Source organism: Drosophila pseudoobscura, chromosome 2 (assembly GCF_009870125.1).
Source record: "Drosophila pseudoobscura strain MV-25-SWS-2005 chromosome 2, UCI_Dpse_MV25, whole genome shotgun sequence".
In the NCBI taxonomy this organism is placed as follows: Eukaryota; Metazoa; Arthropoda; class Insecta; order Diptera; family Drosophilidae; genus Drosophila; species Drosophila pseudoobscura.
Genome location: NC_046679.1, coordinates 11,492,379 through 11,509,152, shown reverse-complemented (window position 1 = coordinate 11,509,152; position 16,774 = coordinate 11,492,379). Strand labels below are relative to the sequence as shown.

The following is a 16,774-nucleotide window of genomic DNA, read 5'->3' as shown; positions in this document are numbered from 1 at the left end:
CAACGGTGTATAAAAACAATTGCCGTCTATGCGGGAACGGTTGAAGATTTATGCGTATGATCGTGAAATTTAATTGACTGAAAATATAGCAAAAATAATAAAAAGTCCAGGAGAAGGCAGTCTAGGGTCTAGGCGATGCTTATGCGAGTGTGGCTGCTGGTTGTGTGTGTATGTATATTCTACTGGGAGTGCAATGCTTTTTATGCGATTGAATGTGACCCTAGCACATGCACACGGCCACACGGGCACACTGGCAGACCCACACACGCGCCCATCGTGAGCAGCTTTGGGCGCTGGGCTTACCAGGTTTCCGTTGTTTTTCCGCAGCTCTGACCCTTTTCATGCTGCTCAGAGTTTTTGTTTGTTTTACTGAAATACTCTTAGGAGGTCAAGGGTATAAACATTCTGAAGAGAGTGCTTAAAAGGGTATGATACAAGTGAAAGGGTATTTAATGTTCCATTTGCACCACTTCTATAGTGGAGTGGGGTTAGTACACATTTTGTTTAGATAATACAAATACTTTAAAAAAAGACAAACAGTTTTTCTGTAATTTCTGATGTTGAAAGATCACAGATTAGTGTATCTTCGGTGCGTAGTGCCAGTTCTGTTCTAGCCCCATTTATTCAATATCTAACCATCTTTTGTTTTTCTACACTTTGTCGCGCTGGGACAGGAAGCGCCGCTGAGCGTGACTTCCGGCCACTGGCCACAGGACATAGGACTACTGGATTCCGACTGTCGACTGCCGATGCTTGCCACAACCGTGTGGAACCTGCACAGGCAGTCAGGCTGCCGCTTAGCATTTGTTTTTTTTTTTCATTTTTGTGGCCGCCGTTTTGGGCCTGTTGGTCAGAAGGCACGGACAAGGATATGCATGTGGATCGGGCTGGGATATGGACACTGGCCCTGACACGGCTAGGGACAAGAATGCCTTTCATGCAACAGCCTTCGATTGTGTTTAATTTTGACATATTTTTCCGAATTGTTGTTGTTTTCCGTGCCTTTGTAGTTGCCTTGCCACACAAACACACGCATTTCGTGCATCAATTTTTCAACAATTAATTTATAAATATTTGTCATTGCCGGCGAGCAAGCGAAAAACATGACAAACGCACACTGGCACAAATATTTGCATGTTCCTCCCTTTTCGGCAAACAAAAGTTAAACGAGTGATAAACAAAATGTATAAAATTGTGTAACGTGGAAAGCAAACAAAAGAACTGTGGAACAAAAAGCGAAAGCCAGAGAAGCGTCTGCCGACGATACGATACCTGGTAGTCGATAGTCAAATGATTTCCCACTGAAAGACATATGTATATTTATAAATACCTCTCTAATCCTAACGCTAAAGTGGGATCAGAAGCAAGCCGAATTTTCCAGACACTCCAGGTCCTATAACCTTGAATGTTACAAATTCAATAGTACCCCAAAGGTGTCATTATAATTGTTGGTAACTTATGGACCTTTTTAAACCAGATTACCCGAATAAAAATTCAAAAGTTTTAAAAGACCTAGATAGATACTTGTATATACCTTTCGTATACCGCGTATGAACAGAGATTTTCACTTGCCATAAATTTAATGAAATGAAAATACTTTGCCATATGCCATGTCCTTGTATTTAGAAGGACGCCGCGTCATCCATCGGTGTTCAATTAATATGCATTGTAAACAGAACTGATAAGGCAAAAAATTCGAAAACAATGGTTTACAATTATTTTCTTTTATGAAAATATACAGCAAATAATCAGAAAGAATATCAGGCTGCAGCATCGGAATACTCTTACATATATGTTTGTGGATTTCGAATATTTCAATTCAATTCATTTTAATAATATGATGTAAATTAATTTATATAGCCCTGCTTATATCATCGGACGAGGGGGTTGTCCCATTTGGACAGGACTCAGTATAGAGTCTGCAGATTCGACAAATTTTTTGCCACATCCATGACTAAATCGAAGTACTCCATGGTTTGGGTGTTTGGTGGCCAGCTTTGAAAAAATCCAATAATTAAAATCATTTTATTTGCATTTTAATCTCTATCGCAATGTGTGTTTTATTGAATGTTTAACTTCCTGGGTATTTGTCTCTTGTCACATGCATATGGCCGACAAATGTTATTAGATATTTGGTAATAATTACTGTTGCGTTTCGTGGAATTAATTTTGCCATTTCTGCATTTTTCCATTGCGCCCAATTTCCTTTTGCGATTATCTATTATCTATTTTCAAACAATTTCGATTCATAAATAATTGATTGTTGGGTAATTGCAGGACGAATTATCGAGCAAATGGGCCGAAATGGCATCGGAAGTGTGCACCGTGCTCTTCGGAGAACTGGTCCTTCCGGAGGACGAGCGGCCCATTCCCTTTGATGCTGCCTCCGATAAGTCAATCGATGATCAGCGGTGAGCAAAACCTACCAATAAGCAACTTTTGCACAGCTTTTTCTTATAATATTTTCCCGCTTCTTTCCTGCTGACAGCGAGGACTGCATGATCCGCATAAATAAACTGCTTCGCACCGAGAAACTGGAGCAGGCCATTGCCCTGCTTCGGGCTGCCAGGTGAGTTTCTGGGCTGCGGTCTAAAGGCCATCAAAACGTTATATATAAGCCGGTCTCTGGCGTTGCCAGCTGCGTTGCCATAGTGAACTTTGCCATCAAATTGAGCAACAACTTGCAGCCGTAATCCCTTTGAAAATATTTCTTTTAATAACTTGACATTGACTATTGGCCCGGGCCGTCGCGGCATTGCTTCGAAAAGATACAAAAGCAATTCGCATAATAAATTAACTCTGGTAAAAATGAGAAGAAAAAACCGCTCGGTCCGCCTTCCAGTCGGCCAGCATTCTCTGGGCTTTTGTCCCACTTCGCTGGCTTTTATCGAATTTTATTCTCTTGCTGTTTACTCCTCATACTCGAATTTTTTTCCGCCCGACTCACTGGCACGGAGCGAGGTCTGCGTGAGCTCTGGGCTGCCCTCAAATTAAATAGTTTTTATTTATTGTTAAGGCAGAGCACGATGCAGTTCCTCCTCAGCCAGGTAACTACAGATAATGGCGCTCACGGCACTCCACGGTATGTCCTTGGTGTGCTGGTGTTCTTCGCCTGATAATGAGAATGAGAAGGAAGAGGAGGAAAGGTGCTGTGTGCTGTGTGCTCTGTGGTCTGGCGGGACGGAAGGTTGTGCAGGACCATTTCAACTCTGGTTTTTGTCTCTTTCGTGTGCAATTTTTCAGTCAACAAACCACAGCGGCCCACGCGAAGGACAGATCGTCTGGCTAGGCTGGAGCTCTCGGTTCAGAGGATGTGCCTGCCTTTCAATTTAATTGCCCGCTCAATTATGTAAAGCTCATTGAAGACGCGCCCAAGAAATGTTTATTGTTTGTGCTGGAAAATTTCGTGAAAATAATTTATCTTTTGCGCGTCAACATTTAAATAAGAGCGACACACAGAGGTAGAAGCAGAAGGCGGGCGGCAGGGCCACCAGCAGCAACCTCGACAGATGTCGCCTCGTCAAAGGCTGGCAGAGCAATCGAAAACGTGGTTTAAATGTTTCCAAGTCATTTAATTACAACCTCATTAAAATTTTCCACCTGCTTCATGCTGGTCCTGGTCTGGGTCTGCCTCAAAGGATCCCAGCCCGACGGCATCGATGGGGGGGCGACCTCTGCAAATAGTCGAAGGCTTCGATGCTGGATGTTTGTCTCCCGTTTAAGTGGTTCGAAACTGTCTTCCGTTTCATTGGAGAAAGAGCTATTCCCTCAGTTCTTTTGTGCCGTTTGGTTCCCTCATGATGCACGTACATTTTCCCAAACAATTTCAATTGTCAAACTTTCTCGAAATTTATGTACATTTTAATTGTTGCCAACGAAAATGTTTGTATTAATATGTATACCATTTTTGCCTGCTGCCCCCTGCCCGGCTGCTGCTGATGCTGCAGTGGCAGCTTAAAAAGGTCTAGACGCTTTTTGTGCTAATAAATTAAAATGCGATATGCATATACTCGTAGAGCAGACCCAAAGCATGCACCCACTGGCTCTGCCTCTGTCTCTGTCCCTGCCACTTCCACGGCCCACGCCCCCGAAGCCCACACTTTTGTCTGGCCATTGTCTGGAACTTTTTGTGCCCCCGTTGCCTAGCACTCACGGCTCGGGACAGTTACACTCACTTTGTGCCGCATACCCTAATAGAGAGTCTCCCCACATTGTTGTCATACATTAATCAAGGACCAGCGATTCAGCTTTGGAAGGTATAATTTGTACTCCTTGTCTATGTCTAGACACAAATAGTTCGACTATGAACTATAAACTCAATTTATTGAGAGTATTCTATAGTTCGGACTAAGCCAGTCTACTTACTTTCATCTCCTCTGGTATATTATACTGTTTTTCTCGCATAGAGAACATTTTTGGGTAAACAATATATTGAAAATAAACTGGAGTCGGTGGGTGAACAAATTCTCGCACTGGGTTGTGTCTGGTCCGGCGTGGATGTAAGTACATTTTGCATGTGTGTCCAGCATTTTTAAATAGTTGCCAAGTCACACTATTAGGGGTTTTCATTTTAGCTGGAATAAAAACAAGAAATGAAATTGGAAGCGTTTTTGGTTTTTTCTTCTTTTGCCTCGGCGCTGGCTTAATGGGTGCACAGAAATGTCAGCTTGGAAAAAACAAACTTTTAAGTGAAGTAAATGCGCAAAATGTTTATTCAAACTTCACTTTGGTCGGAACTTTCAGTCCTTTACCCGTCTTACCAGTATCCCCAGCCCGGCCCAGCCCAGACCATCCCGGCCCCGGCCTGGCTCTTAACTAAGCTTATTTAAGCGTCTGCTGATGCGCTTATTTAGCATAGCAACGGAAGGCTGCTCCTGCCACTGCCCTGCCACTGCTACTTCTATGGCTGCATCTCTTGTTGATTTTGTTGACTGTGAATATTTAGCATTTGCTGCTTTCACGAGAAAGCTGGCGCACAGCTCGTGTTTTTCAAATCAACAGACATTCATTTGCCTTAAAGTAAAGAACCATAAATTTATAAAAAGGCGAATGGCAATCCCAATCAGCCAATGCAAGAAACCCCATCTTTCGAACCCCTCTGCGATTTGGAGGGTTAAAAAAGCAATTGCCTTGAGATTGATTTGAAAACCAATAACCGCCACAACTAATGTCGGTATTTGAATTCTGAAATAATAATGAAAGACAACGAAAATATTTAAATAAATACGTGAAACAGCTCGTTATAACATATTATATATTTAATCACTGGATTTGTCGGGCAATGCCTGGAATTTGAGCATGAACAAGATGTCATCATAATCCTGCTCTGGCGTGCGTATCGATTTATAATTAATCTGGTTTCGTTCAATGTGATTATAAATAGCAGCTTTGTGCAGCATTTCGCTCTGTTTCGAAATAAACACGACAATATAGGAACTAATCTAACTTAAAAGCCAAAAGCCTCCTCTGCCACCCATCCCCATCCGAGCCGAAGCCCCGCCAACCACTTTGATGGTTTTCATAGATTTTTCATGGTTTATAATTAACCAATACTCGTTCCTGACCAGGCCAAGGCACACCACTATGCAAAAACCGCTAATTATCGTCGTGCGGCCACCACTGCCGCCTGGGTGTGGGGGATGGGGCAGCACTGCTCACAAAATATGTCGCATAACTTTTAAATGACGTAAACCAAAACTGCTGACCCCCTCTTCCCACGCCACAACCACAATGATGTTGCACTGTTGTTGCTGTTGCATGCAGCTGGTAGCATGCGGTAGCTAACAAGCACTCGGCCCCACCAGCCTCTAAAAATGAGACCCGCAGGGTTACAAACGGAACTCGCAACAACTAATGGAGTAGCACTGTTCAAATTTATATCCACGGTAGTCGAAGACTAGAAGGGTGTTTTGTGTTCTTGTAGATACATGTATCTAATGTAGACTTTGACGTTTTCATCTCTCAAAGATTAGGTCCTACATATCTTGGACTACAACCCAGACCCACCAAATCTATAGACTTATGTTAAGTTCATGCAGATTAATCTGTGGAACCTTGTTCTTTTATGTAAACAGCAAGCACTCAATAATAATGATGTTGGAGTCATTTCTTAACCATATATCCTCAATTTATGGTCCTTATCGGGCACATTTTTACAGCCAGAAATGCGAAATAATTTCAGAATATTACTGGAAGCTACATACTGAAATTATTTTATAGTGCGCGTCCACATCCTGAAAAAACTGTGTTTAAATAAAATCCATACATACATATATGCTCAATATTTGTATGTAGAATGTACATGTTCACAGATCCTGATACTCGGGCATATTTCGGGTATCCTTTAGTCGAAACCCTGCAAGACTGCAAGAGAGAGTTGCAGAGTGTGTCAGTGAATTTATTGGCTGGGCGACAGCGAAAAGCATAAGTTGCACTATCGCCTACGAGCACGAACAAATAAGCATAAATATGTCGCTTAGAGAGTCCCACTGCCTCGTCCTCCGTCTGTGGGTCTGTGGGTTTGTGCCTCTGTGGCTCTGTGTCTGGTGGCAGCTGATATGCCAAAAAGGAACTGACACACTGCTGAAGGCCAGTTTATAATTGGAGTACGGGGAGCTCCTGCCAGTCACTATCTCATTCTCGTTATGTTTTTGCTGTGCGTTGCATTTTAAGCTGCTTTCAAATATTAAATTAACAGCGACCACGTTGCAAAAAGCCTGCAAGCGTGGCTTGCATCACCAGAATGGTGGGGATTATTTGCGTGCCGCACAAAAAGGGTACCAAGGAAAGCCGACACAGAGGAGAAAATGCAACATGCGAGTACTGGCCAAGCCTGGGCGCCGCTGGAAGCTGAATGGTGCCTCCTGCCACAGGAGACGCAATTTTAAACGCATCAATTTCAGTTTGCGAGAGCTAAAAGCTTTGCTTGTTGCATCGCGCTTGTTGATGTGTTCGGATTTTTGCAGCCTGACGTGGCCAGTCGCTTGTTATTTCAGCCATTGTTGTTGCCGCTGCTCCCGGCTAGGCGGATGCTGATGAGGATGATGATAGGGGTTAGGGTGCTAGTGATTTCTATAGGCCTTTCAGAGAAGTTTTCCACGCCGAATTTGCCACAAAATCGAGCAATTTTATCGAGCTAGCAAATCGATTTTTAGCAAAATTTACATGGGGCATAAGGCCTGCAGTTTTGCCAGTTTTGTCTGTAATGAAGATTAAACCGATGCATATATGTATGAAGTATTTCAAATGGAATTCAGTTGCAGAGCTTAGCAGGATATACAAACCGAACACAAATGATCAATGGATGTTACAGCAAAAGGAATTTGCTGGCATAAATTGTTGCTATGCGATGAAAATAATAACAATAAAGAAGTTATGCATTCAGATTGCTGATTCCTCTAAAATTGAGTTCCCCCCACTGCCACTCCTAAGCCGTGTTTTGTTTATATCTTATGGGCCAACTCTATAACAGAGCGATTTGCATCGGATAGATACAACCGTATATTGGGTAAAACTTTAAACTTTTGACCATAAACCATGGACAGAAGCTTCTTGGATACCAAACCTGTAGAAGAGTGATAATTATAGGGACTAAACCGCCTATAATTTGATCCGCAAAAACATATATGTATAATAACATTGGATGTGTGCCATGAGTTCCCTGATGGCGAGTTCGCGATGCAAATTTAATTAACGGTTGTTAATCCGATTCGATTATTGATAATCATTTTTAATAATAATATCTTCGCAAGCTCATATTCCGGATAAAACTGGTTTCCAATTAGTGGACCACGAAAGCAACTCTCAGAGACTCCCGAGTGATAATTAATTTTTCTACGCTCGCACTTAGCACGTGCTTTGCTCCTTGTAAAGATACATACATATACATATTTTCAATATATTTTCCCATTCTCGTTCTAACGTATTTCTTTTATGGTTCTCATTCGTGTGCATGCTGCAGGGAGGTCTGGCCGGAGAACGAGGTGTTCGGCGCCGTTGCCGCTGCACCCAAAGATGAGCTGCTCCTTCTGCGTGAGATTTTCATGCACAATATTACAACAGGTGAGTCGAGAAAGGTGAAACGGGTGTGGGGAGCCCGCCCACTGCCAACATTTTAATTATTGTTTATTACTATGCATTATGAAGGTAGCATGCCCGCGCGACCAGAACCAGCACCAGAGCCAGGGCCAGAACCATCGCACAACCTTCTTCTGACCGTTGTTTTAATTAAAAATGAAAATCTGCCACTTGGCTTTTGCGTGTCATTTATCTTGCGCTGTCTGCTGTCTACTGTCTGCTGTCTGCTGTCTTCTGGCTCGTGTCCCTGGCCCTTCGCGCTGCGTCCTGCGTCCTGCGTCCTGGACAGTTGGGGCCACTTCCGGTGCAGTATTTTGCATCTCCACTCTATAAATTTGCTGGTTGAAATAAGCCAAATTATAGCGTAACTTTCAGCTGACTTTCTCTCTCTCTGTCTGTGCATGTCCTTGTTGCATTTCGCCTGGCATTGTCTAAGTTTTTGCAGGCCCCGTTTGGCTTTTTGCGTTTCTGGCCAGCCTGGCCATCCTCTGCTGCGTCCTTCTGGCCAACGAAGTGCGCTTAACAAATTATCCAACAGAAATTCTTGCGCTTCATTAAAAGTAAAAAATGACGCAGCATAGAACGAACTTTTCCTCACCCTTATCCCCGCCTCAGCCTCAGCCTCTGCTCCTGCTCTTCTCTGTTTCTTGGCTTAGTTTACTAAATGAAAATATATTAAACGTGTAATTGTTTTATCTCATTGCTCGTTTTCCCCGCCTGCCAAGTGCATTGCTTTGCGAAATTTCTGTTTTCGGCTTCGTTTGATTCGGGATCCAACGCAGAGGAGCGTTGACAATCCGCTGTCCATATTTTCCATCATCTGGTACGAGTATCTTCCTTCTACCGGCTGACATGACTTTTCAATTTGCCGTTGGTGCACCGGAAATGCCAAAGCTTCTCGATTTTGCTTAGACAAGGATAATGGCTTTCCTGCTTTTCTGCTGTGACGTGCTCGTCAGATACAGTATCTATGTATGCATATACGAATACCGTTCCTTTTCTGCGCGCTGCAGTAAGTATCCATCCATATACCTTATCGCTGAACTGCAGTTTTCTGTTTCACTGCGGCGCTGGCAGGGAAAAGTTTCTGACAAGCGTTTTAAAGCGCATCCATGGCTGACACTTTTTTATGAAATATATACAGTACAAGGACGATGGAGATGGAGACGGCGACGGTGAACGGCGAACGGCGAAGACGACTCTGCCAACGGCAAAGTTTCCAACTTTTGCCGCGCCGTGCAGTTAATCGAGATTTTTGTGTGCGAAATTTATGATTTCCGCTGTGGAAGCCAACTTCTATCAAGAATTTCTGTGTTCGGTGGATATCATGTTCGGTCTTTAAAGCACGAGTTATGGGCACAGTGAGCCACTTTTTCAGTGGAACTTTTTTCATAGTTAACTTTAAAAGCAAAGTTAAACTACAGATATGGACTTTTAAAAGCTGAATCAGTGTAATCAAGCTGAGAATGCTTCTTAAAAAAGAATATCTACTTCAGTTCACCCTTAATATTGTATGTCCTACTAGTTGCAAACTTATCTAAAAAAAATATGTTAAATATTTTAAACTATCGAAAGGCGTCTACAAAAGAATTTACATCAAACCTTTGGCAATTATGATATACAAATTTAATGTATACAAATTTCATATAACTGTATTTCTATTCCTCCGAAACGGGTCTTGGGCCTTCGAACGAATAAAGCAAGAAACATGCGAAATAATGGAGGAGAAAGAACAGGCGATCGAACCCAACAAGATAACGAAAATGTGCATGTGAGCATGTCGCAAGCGCGTAAATCCCAATCACAAGAGGAACGAGATGAATGAAATCAAGAACGACAAATCCTCCCCTGACCTTTCATTATATTTTCATCCTGGGTTTTAATATAACTTTTAACTACTAATAAATTCAACAGACAATAGATTCTGACCAAAAATGGGGACTCAAATTGAGAATTCTATGAATAACAAATGACCAGTATTAAGGATTTTCCTTTATATGTGTACATTCCAAATCAAATTAAACTTAATTTTAAAGTAGTATTCCCTTTTTTTGTTTACAAATGGATTGAACAATGTCTGGACAATGGCAGCCCCTGCGTCAGTGCGTGTGGGAGCGGGCACGGTGGTCGCATCCTTTTAGCGTTTGGGTGAGCGCTGTCTATGCCTTGAAGCGCATTCAATGGTGTCCTGCTCGTCCGTCTGTGGGTCCACATGAAAGAGTCTCCGCCGTGCTCAATCGCAGTGCTTAAAGCGTTTGAAGCCCTCTTTTGTGTCTGCGTCATTTATTTTTTTTTTTCAAAGGGTTGAGCTCGTTAAGCCTCAAACAAAAAGCGTGACTCGTTCTATCGGCGACCGAGGGATTTTATGGGCAGCTTATCGCCCGCCGGCCGTCAATAGATTGATGGTCAGTTGACAGTTTTCCGGCTGCAACAATATGCAATGTGCAACCAAAGAGAGCACCAAAAAACTCCACCAAACGTTTATATATGAAAAATGCCCTTGCTAATGTTGGGTCAGAAAAAAGGCAACCAGTCCCCAAAGTGGCCATTGACTAGGTCCGTGTCTCTTCCGCTTGTTGCAGCCGTACATTTTATTAATTACCGGCAACCGCAAACTGCATGTTGTATGCCCTCTGCCTGCGGTTTGGCTTTAATTAATATTTTTTACTCATGCTACCCTGTGAGTGGAGGGATGTTTGCCAAAGAAAACTTTGTCGAAATCACTCTAACTAGAATCTGCTTTTGAGGTGTTTTTGTCTTAAGGGGCTCTTAACAAGAGGCCTGAGTTCCGACCGATGAGAACGTCAAAATTAATGTTAATGCAAAGACAGATCGAAATATGTATTGTTTTCTGTTTAACAAGATCAGCAAGAGCCAGAACTGGATCTAGAACAATTCCTACAGATTTGATTGAATGTTTTGACTTGAAAACCGATATTTTAAAAAAAGTAAAGAAGAACAGCAGATCTATCTTAAAACCTTTTTTTTTACTCCTGGAGCATTAGATCAGACGGACTGGACTACCTCTCGTTTTGAGCGTAGATCATAGGCTTTCTAAGCCGGGTATGACACATATTTTTTCAAGAGACCAACAAATTATGTCATGTATAAATGTTGGATAAACACGACCATAAATCACAAAACACAATGACAACACTGAAGACAAAATGAAGGACTCCCTTTGCTGGAAAACCACACATCGATTACTTAGGACTGCCGGGAAATACCACTCAGAATACTCAGATCAATAGCGTCTGCTTGCAGTCCAAGTTTACGTGAGGGTGCCCACAACCGGCACGATTCCCCTTAGTATCCTCCGGACTATGTACATTCCCGTTTAACTACGAGTTTCTGTATATACGTACGATTTAGTGCTAGTTAATTGAGTTAAAATTTGGCATACAAATTGGAGATCGAAGACACAATGAGTATCAATTAGTTGAGCCGGCTATGCCTGTCACATTTAATTATTTCACATTATATTAATTTTGCTTTTGTGCCAGCCACAGCCCAGACTTTGGGCAGGGCAAATGGCAAGAGCATCGACACTTTGCATAATTTATAGCACTTGTCTATTGTCGTACTCCACAGAACTCACATATGCATGCACATACATACATATGAATGCCTTGTTTCGATTTCAAATTGGATTTAAAACTTAATTTGAGACACAGGGGCGGAGGGGAGGTGTCGCTGGGACAGCTGCATGCCAGTCTGTTTGCTTAGTTAAATCTTAATCAAGTTGCTTCGTTGATTTCGATTTGTGGAGCGCATAATAAATGACGAGTCCTTCGTCCCTCGTCCCTCGTCCTTTTCCCACATTATCCCACGTCCTGTTCTGTTGTGTCCTGCCAGACACACAGGCAAGCCGAATCAACGCCAAGGAATCATACAAAAATAACACAAAAATCCACTCAAGTGTTAAAACAAAACCAACAGAAACGACACAGTGCCGAGCGTTAACGGGGGACAAGACAGAGTTGGATGTAGGTATATCTGTATGTTTTGGGTTCGTATATATATTTCAAGTCCTGCCAAGTCTGTGCGCCAAGTCCTTAACTGATTTCCCAGCGCAAACAAGTTGGCTCTGTTGTCCCCTGTCCCACTTCTTTGTCTCGCATAAAAATACAAAGTTTATGTTATGAACACAAATAAAAAGAAAGGAAAAGCACAGGACAAAGCTCACCAAAGAACAACAGAAAGTGCTCGTGTTGGTGTATGGCGAAAAGAAACGAATAAAATACAATAAAATGGAATAAAATATCCACAACACAGCTAGAAGAGAGTCATTTATACAGAGCTGAACTCGACTGAACAGAGCCGAGTGGCGCAGGCTCCTCCCTCTCCTCTTCGCAGCAGTATATTTGCAAGTTGACGTGTCTGCTGTCCCCATTTTCCAAATCCACTGCCATGCGAGTGCGCCACCAGACATCAACCACAACACCACATCACCACAGCACCACAAACTCGTGCACGATAGAACAGAACCCCTATGCGGATGAGGCTGCGGATGGTCCGGCGATGACACTTACTCAATTAGGTGCCATGACTTGGCGCTGGCTTGACACTGATTTGCCTTTCATTTGTCCATTCTATTTCCCGTTTTTATGGTCCTGGTCCAGATCCACATCCAGCTCCGTCTCGTCCCGTCCACTTCGTACCATTAAATTTAATAGCCCTCTCTCTTCGTTTACCTTGATTAGTTTATCTGTCTTTGTGTTGGTTTTTCATCAGGGAGATTGCTTTTGCTTTTCAATTTTTGAAATAATCCAATAATCGGGAACAAAGTCTACATACAAATTGGCAAAAACTATGTTCTACTTAAACTCTATAAAGAATGAAATATTAAATAAATATTTTTGTCTCTGCAGATATTCGGTGTAGAATTCAGTTTACCTAGGTATTAGCTTTGTAGGGGAATGTGCAGCTCAATAAGGACCCAAATAGTGTCTGGGAAATACCTGTATATATATTTTGAAATAATACTGAAACCGAGATGCAGGGCATGCAAATTTAAAATATGCGATGGGATAATAATATTCGAAAGAGTCAAAGGAACGATTTATAGTTTTACTGTTACTTATGTATAATACAATTGAAATACATATATTTTCATAAATTTGGTTTAAAATGTTCGTGCTCTTACTTATTTGTAGATGCTCTTACAGCATTAAATTTACTTAACGTGGATTTTCAGTGCAGTACTCCAGGCAAAAAAAACTTTGTCCCCCTGTCCATTCATATCAATTGGGGTTTTGTGCTGTTTGAGCACAAAACTCCATGAAAAACACGCACCAACCACACCTGGGTTCCATCTCGCTTTTCTCGAGGGGCCGACGCGGCCGGCCACAGTTGGCGGCAATGACATTCAAAATATGTAATGTGAAAAAATAACCGAAAAATTAAACTTTAAATTGAAAAACGGAAACAAGAGCGCACTGAGAACTCTGGGACTGGGACTTTAGAACGCTGTTTAAATAAAAGTTGTCATAGTGTTTGTGTGTGTGTGTGTGCGAGTGTGTGTGTGTTGGATATGAGTTCGCCCGTGTGTGCTTCGAGCGGAATTTTACCTCTAGTAAACATAAAACGTTGCATACTTTGGGGACCCCCTCTCGCAGCTGAGCGACAATAAAAGCCAAGCAAAGCGAGGAGACCAGATAGAGAGCCCACAGAAAGACGGGACGAGAGAGGGTGACAGAGAGTGAATGAGGGACCCAGGGAGCGCAAGGCAAAAGTCATAACGAGTGCAAAACCATGAAATGAAATCGTTACCGCCCCAACCCAACGCACACAGTGCCGGCCATCCGTTTTTGTCCCCTGTTTCCCTCCCTTTATACTTGCAAATGTGTCGAAAAACTAGATCGAAAGACTGAATTATAATACCCTTATCTTACCACCAGCATTTCCGCTCCAAATTGAAGTTGAAATATGCCAGATTTTAACATCGAACATAAATAAAACCATTTTAATATATTTTTAGTTTGGAAAACAATGAAACTATGTAATGATCAATCTTCAATGAAACTAATGGTAGTTCTGTATTGCTCAAATGATTCCTTTGATGTTCAAATGCTTAGAACAAATCTTTCTTATCCAAGATTGAAAACTATGAAGATTAATTTGAATATAAGAACCATATCGAATATTACATCGAGGAATAGTAGCATCCCCTTCTTACAATTTATAGATTATATGAAAGCAAACTTCAAATAAGTTGTGGATACCCTCCGGAAGGGTATAAAAACCCGAGCTATATTGTATAATGCGAAGTATTTTTTTACATTTGACATTTGTGTGCCTGCGTGTGTCACACATGGCTCTCCCTGGTCCCTGGTTGCCGCTCCCAGGACTCTCCTTCACGCACAGAGCGTGAGAGCAAGCCGGGACGGTGAGAGCTGGAGCTGAAATTAAGCAATGTGTCCCCAGAGTGCACTACGTTGCGTATACGTAATGTGCCAGTGCTTTTTGGCACCGCTGCATTAAAAATGAATGCAATTTAAAGCAAAAGGGGGGCCAATGCGTATGGCTATCTCTGGCGTGGGTGCCCTGCCCTCCGAAACCGCACAAAGAACCCGCAGAATTTTTGCATATTTATAAAAATCGAAGGGGAAAAAAGCGTAAGTTTGGCTTCCTTTCTTTTTTCTGCTTGACTGGCGCTAATGGAGCGCCATTTGGCTGCACTGTAGCACCGAAATCAATTAGATAAAGTTTTTCCCAGCTGCTGCATACGCAAGGACGAACATTTTTAACTTCAGTTTCGACAGCCCGGGCAGTAAATTGCATAAAAATTAACAGTTCAATGGTCACCCTGGCAATTATTCCATTTCCCTTCGTTCCACTTCCATTTCTCTGCATCATCGGGGTGGACCGTTGCAGGGAACTGCGAATGCGATCATGGCAAAGTGGTCTCTCGTTCCTTTAATTTTTCCCAGTGCCTATTTGGGTTAATCAGAGATAAAGTCCTTATGGCCCACTGCTGCTGGTGTATGAAATTCCATCAGTCAAGACCGAACATCCAGTTGCATTAAGTTCCGACAAAGCTAATCCGGCTAATAGGAATCCTTTAGAAATCATACCCTTTGTCCTTTGCTCCCGCCGGAATTTTTAACAAAAAATTAATCTCGAATGACATTCCCTCATCGAACTGTCGGCACGTGTTTCCCCTCATGCGAGTATGCTTCGGACGCAAATTTCGTTATATTTTTATTATTTTACCATTAATTTTTTTATTGCGCACGCATTTCGGTTAACATTTCCCTGGCATCCGCCAGATGGAGGAATTTCGATGTTATTGAATGTTGTGTATGCCTCGTTGCAATATTGAATATTTAATTCCCGTCCATACAACCGAATGTCCAAGGGCGCATAACAATTTCTTGACATGTGCGCTTCGGTCCGCTTGGTTCCCCAATGCGGCGACAGTTTCAGCATCCGGCCCAGAACGGGCTCTGCCAGGACTGGACTCTTTCCCGGACCCCGGACCCCATACCCTTCTATGCCCAAGCTAACGATGTATGCCAAAGGAAACAAAAGACCCACAAAAGGCAACAGGACAGAGAAGATGAACAAAAAAACGAAAAACAAAACAAGAAAAACCAATTGACTTTCATTTTGTCGGCCATTTTCACAGCGTCGTTGGTTTACCAACACACACTCACACACACACATGCACCCGCACGTATTTACGTATGTATGTATGTATGTATGTATATGTGAACACTTCCTGTTGCTGAACGCAATCATCTGATTGGAGTTTCGATGTGAAATAATTGGATTTGAAATAAAAATGTTTCGCTCCCCCGTTTCGTCCAGTCCTGACCATGTGACTTCTTCGCGGGAAGTCCCCTGTTTCCCATCTCCAACCCCTTGCCCACCCCCTCACCGATGGGGGGTTGTGTGCGAGCATTGGCATAATTTAGCCAGTCACATTTGCTCCGAGCTTAACTGTCGCATGTGTCACTAATTTAACGTTTATGTTTATCGCTTGGTTTGATCTCCATTATCCGTGTGGCCAGACGACGACCTTCTGGCTTCGGTCTCGACTTCATTTGTTGTGCTCTAATGAACTGTTTGTCTCTCTAATTGGTTGTCTTGGAATCTATCCAGTTCGGTAAAAAGTTCCTTATTTATTCAGATGTCAGTGTTATGGTACATCTTTGTGTGTTCTGTATTAAAGAACTGAATAAGTGTTCCAGTTCTGGTGCTAGTTGTCCGATATTGAACCGAATTCGAGCCTGCCTTTATCGGCACATTTATAAGTATGTCCCTCCCCTTACTGCTCCACACAAAAGTATCCGTTTTCTCATACGAAACTGCAGCAATTGCATAATTAAACATCCTCTTCGAGCTGCAATAATAACCAATACGTATATGGAGTCGATACTGAACTGCCATATTGTTTGCTTTTCTCGATGCCTGCCTCTCTTCATTTTCGTTTACTCCGCTTTCATTTATTCTCTTCCGTTGCACAGCCATTTATGAAATTACTCCATTTTCCCCATTATACGTAGTTATTTTAATCCTCTGCCCGAAGGAAAAATAACCATTCATTGTGGGTTTTCTCTTTCAAATGAAATAAATTTCTCAATTTTATTATTTTCACATTTTTTCCGTTTCGATTTCGGTTTGCATTAAAATGGTTTTTGGTTTCGAGAAGAATTCATAAAATGTTTACCATGTCTTTACATACAGTTTTAAT

At 42.2% G+C, this 16,774-nt stretch overlaps 1 protein-coding gene across 1 annotated transcript in view; it reads left to right on the top strand.

Moving 5' to 3' along the window:
- Positions 1 to 16,774, top strand: part of timeout (circadian regulator timeout) — a 68,243-nt gene that overhangs the window by 18,005 nt on the left and 33,464 nt on the right. Inside the window, exons 9-11 of the mRNA XM_033379184.1 lie at positions 2,278 to 2,411; positions 2,489 to 2,569; positions 7,961 to 8,061. Of these exons, the coding sequence (XP_033235075.1) occupies positions 2,278 to 2,411; positions 2,489 to 2,569; positions 7,961 to 8,061 (316 nt within the window). The remainder of the gene's footprint in view (positions 1 to 2,277; positions 2,412 to 2,488; positions 2,570 to 7,960; positions 8,062 to 16,774) is intronic.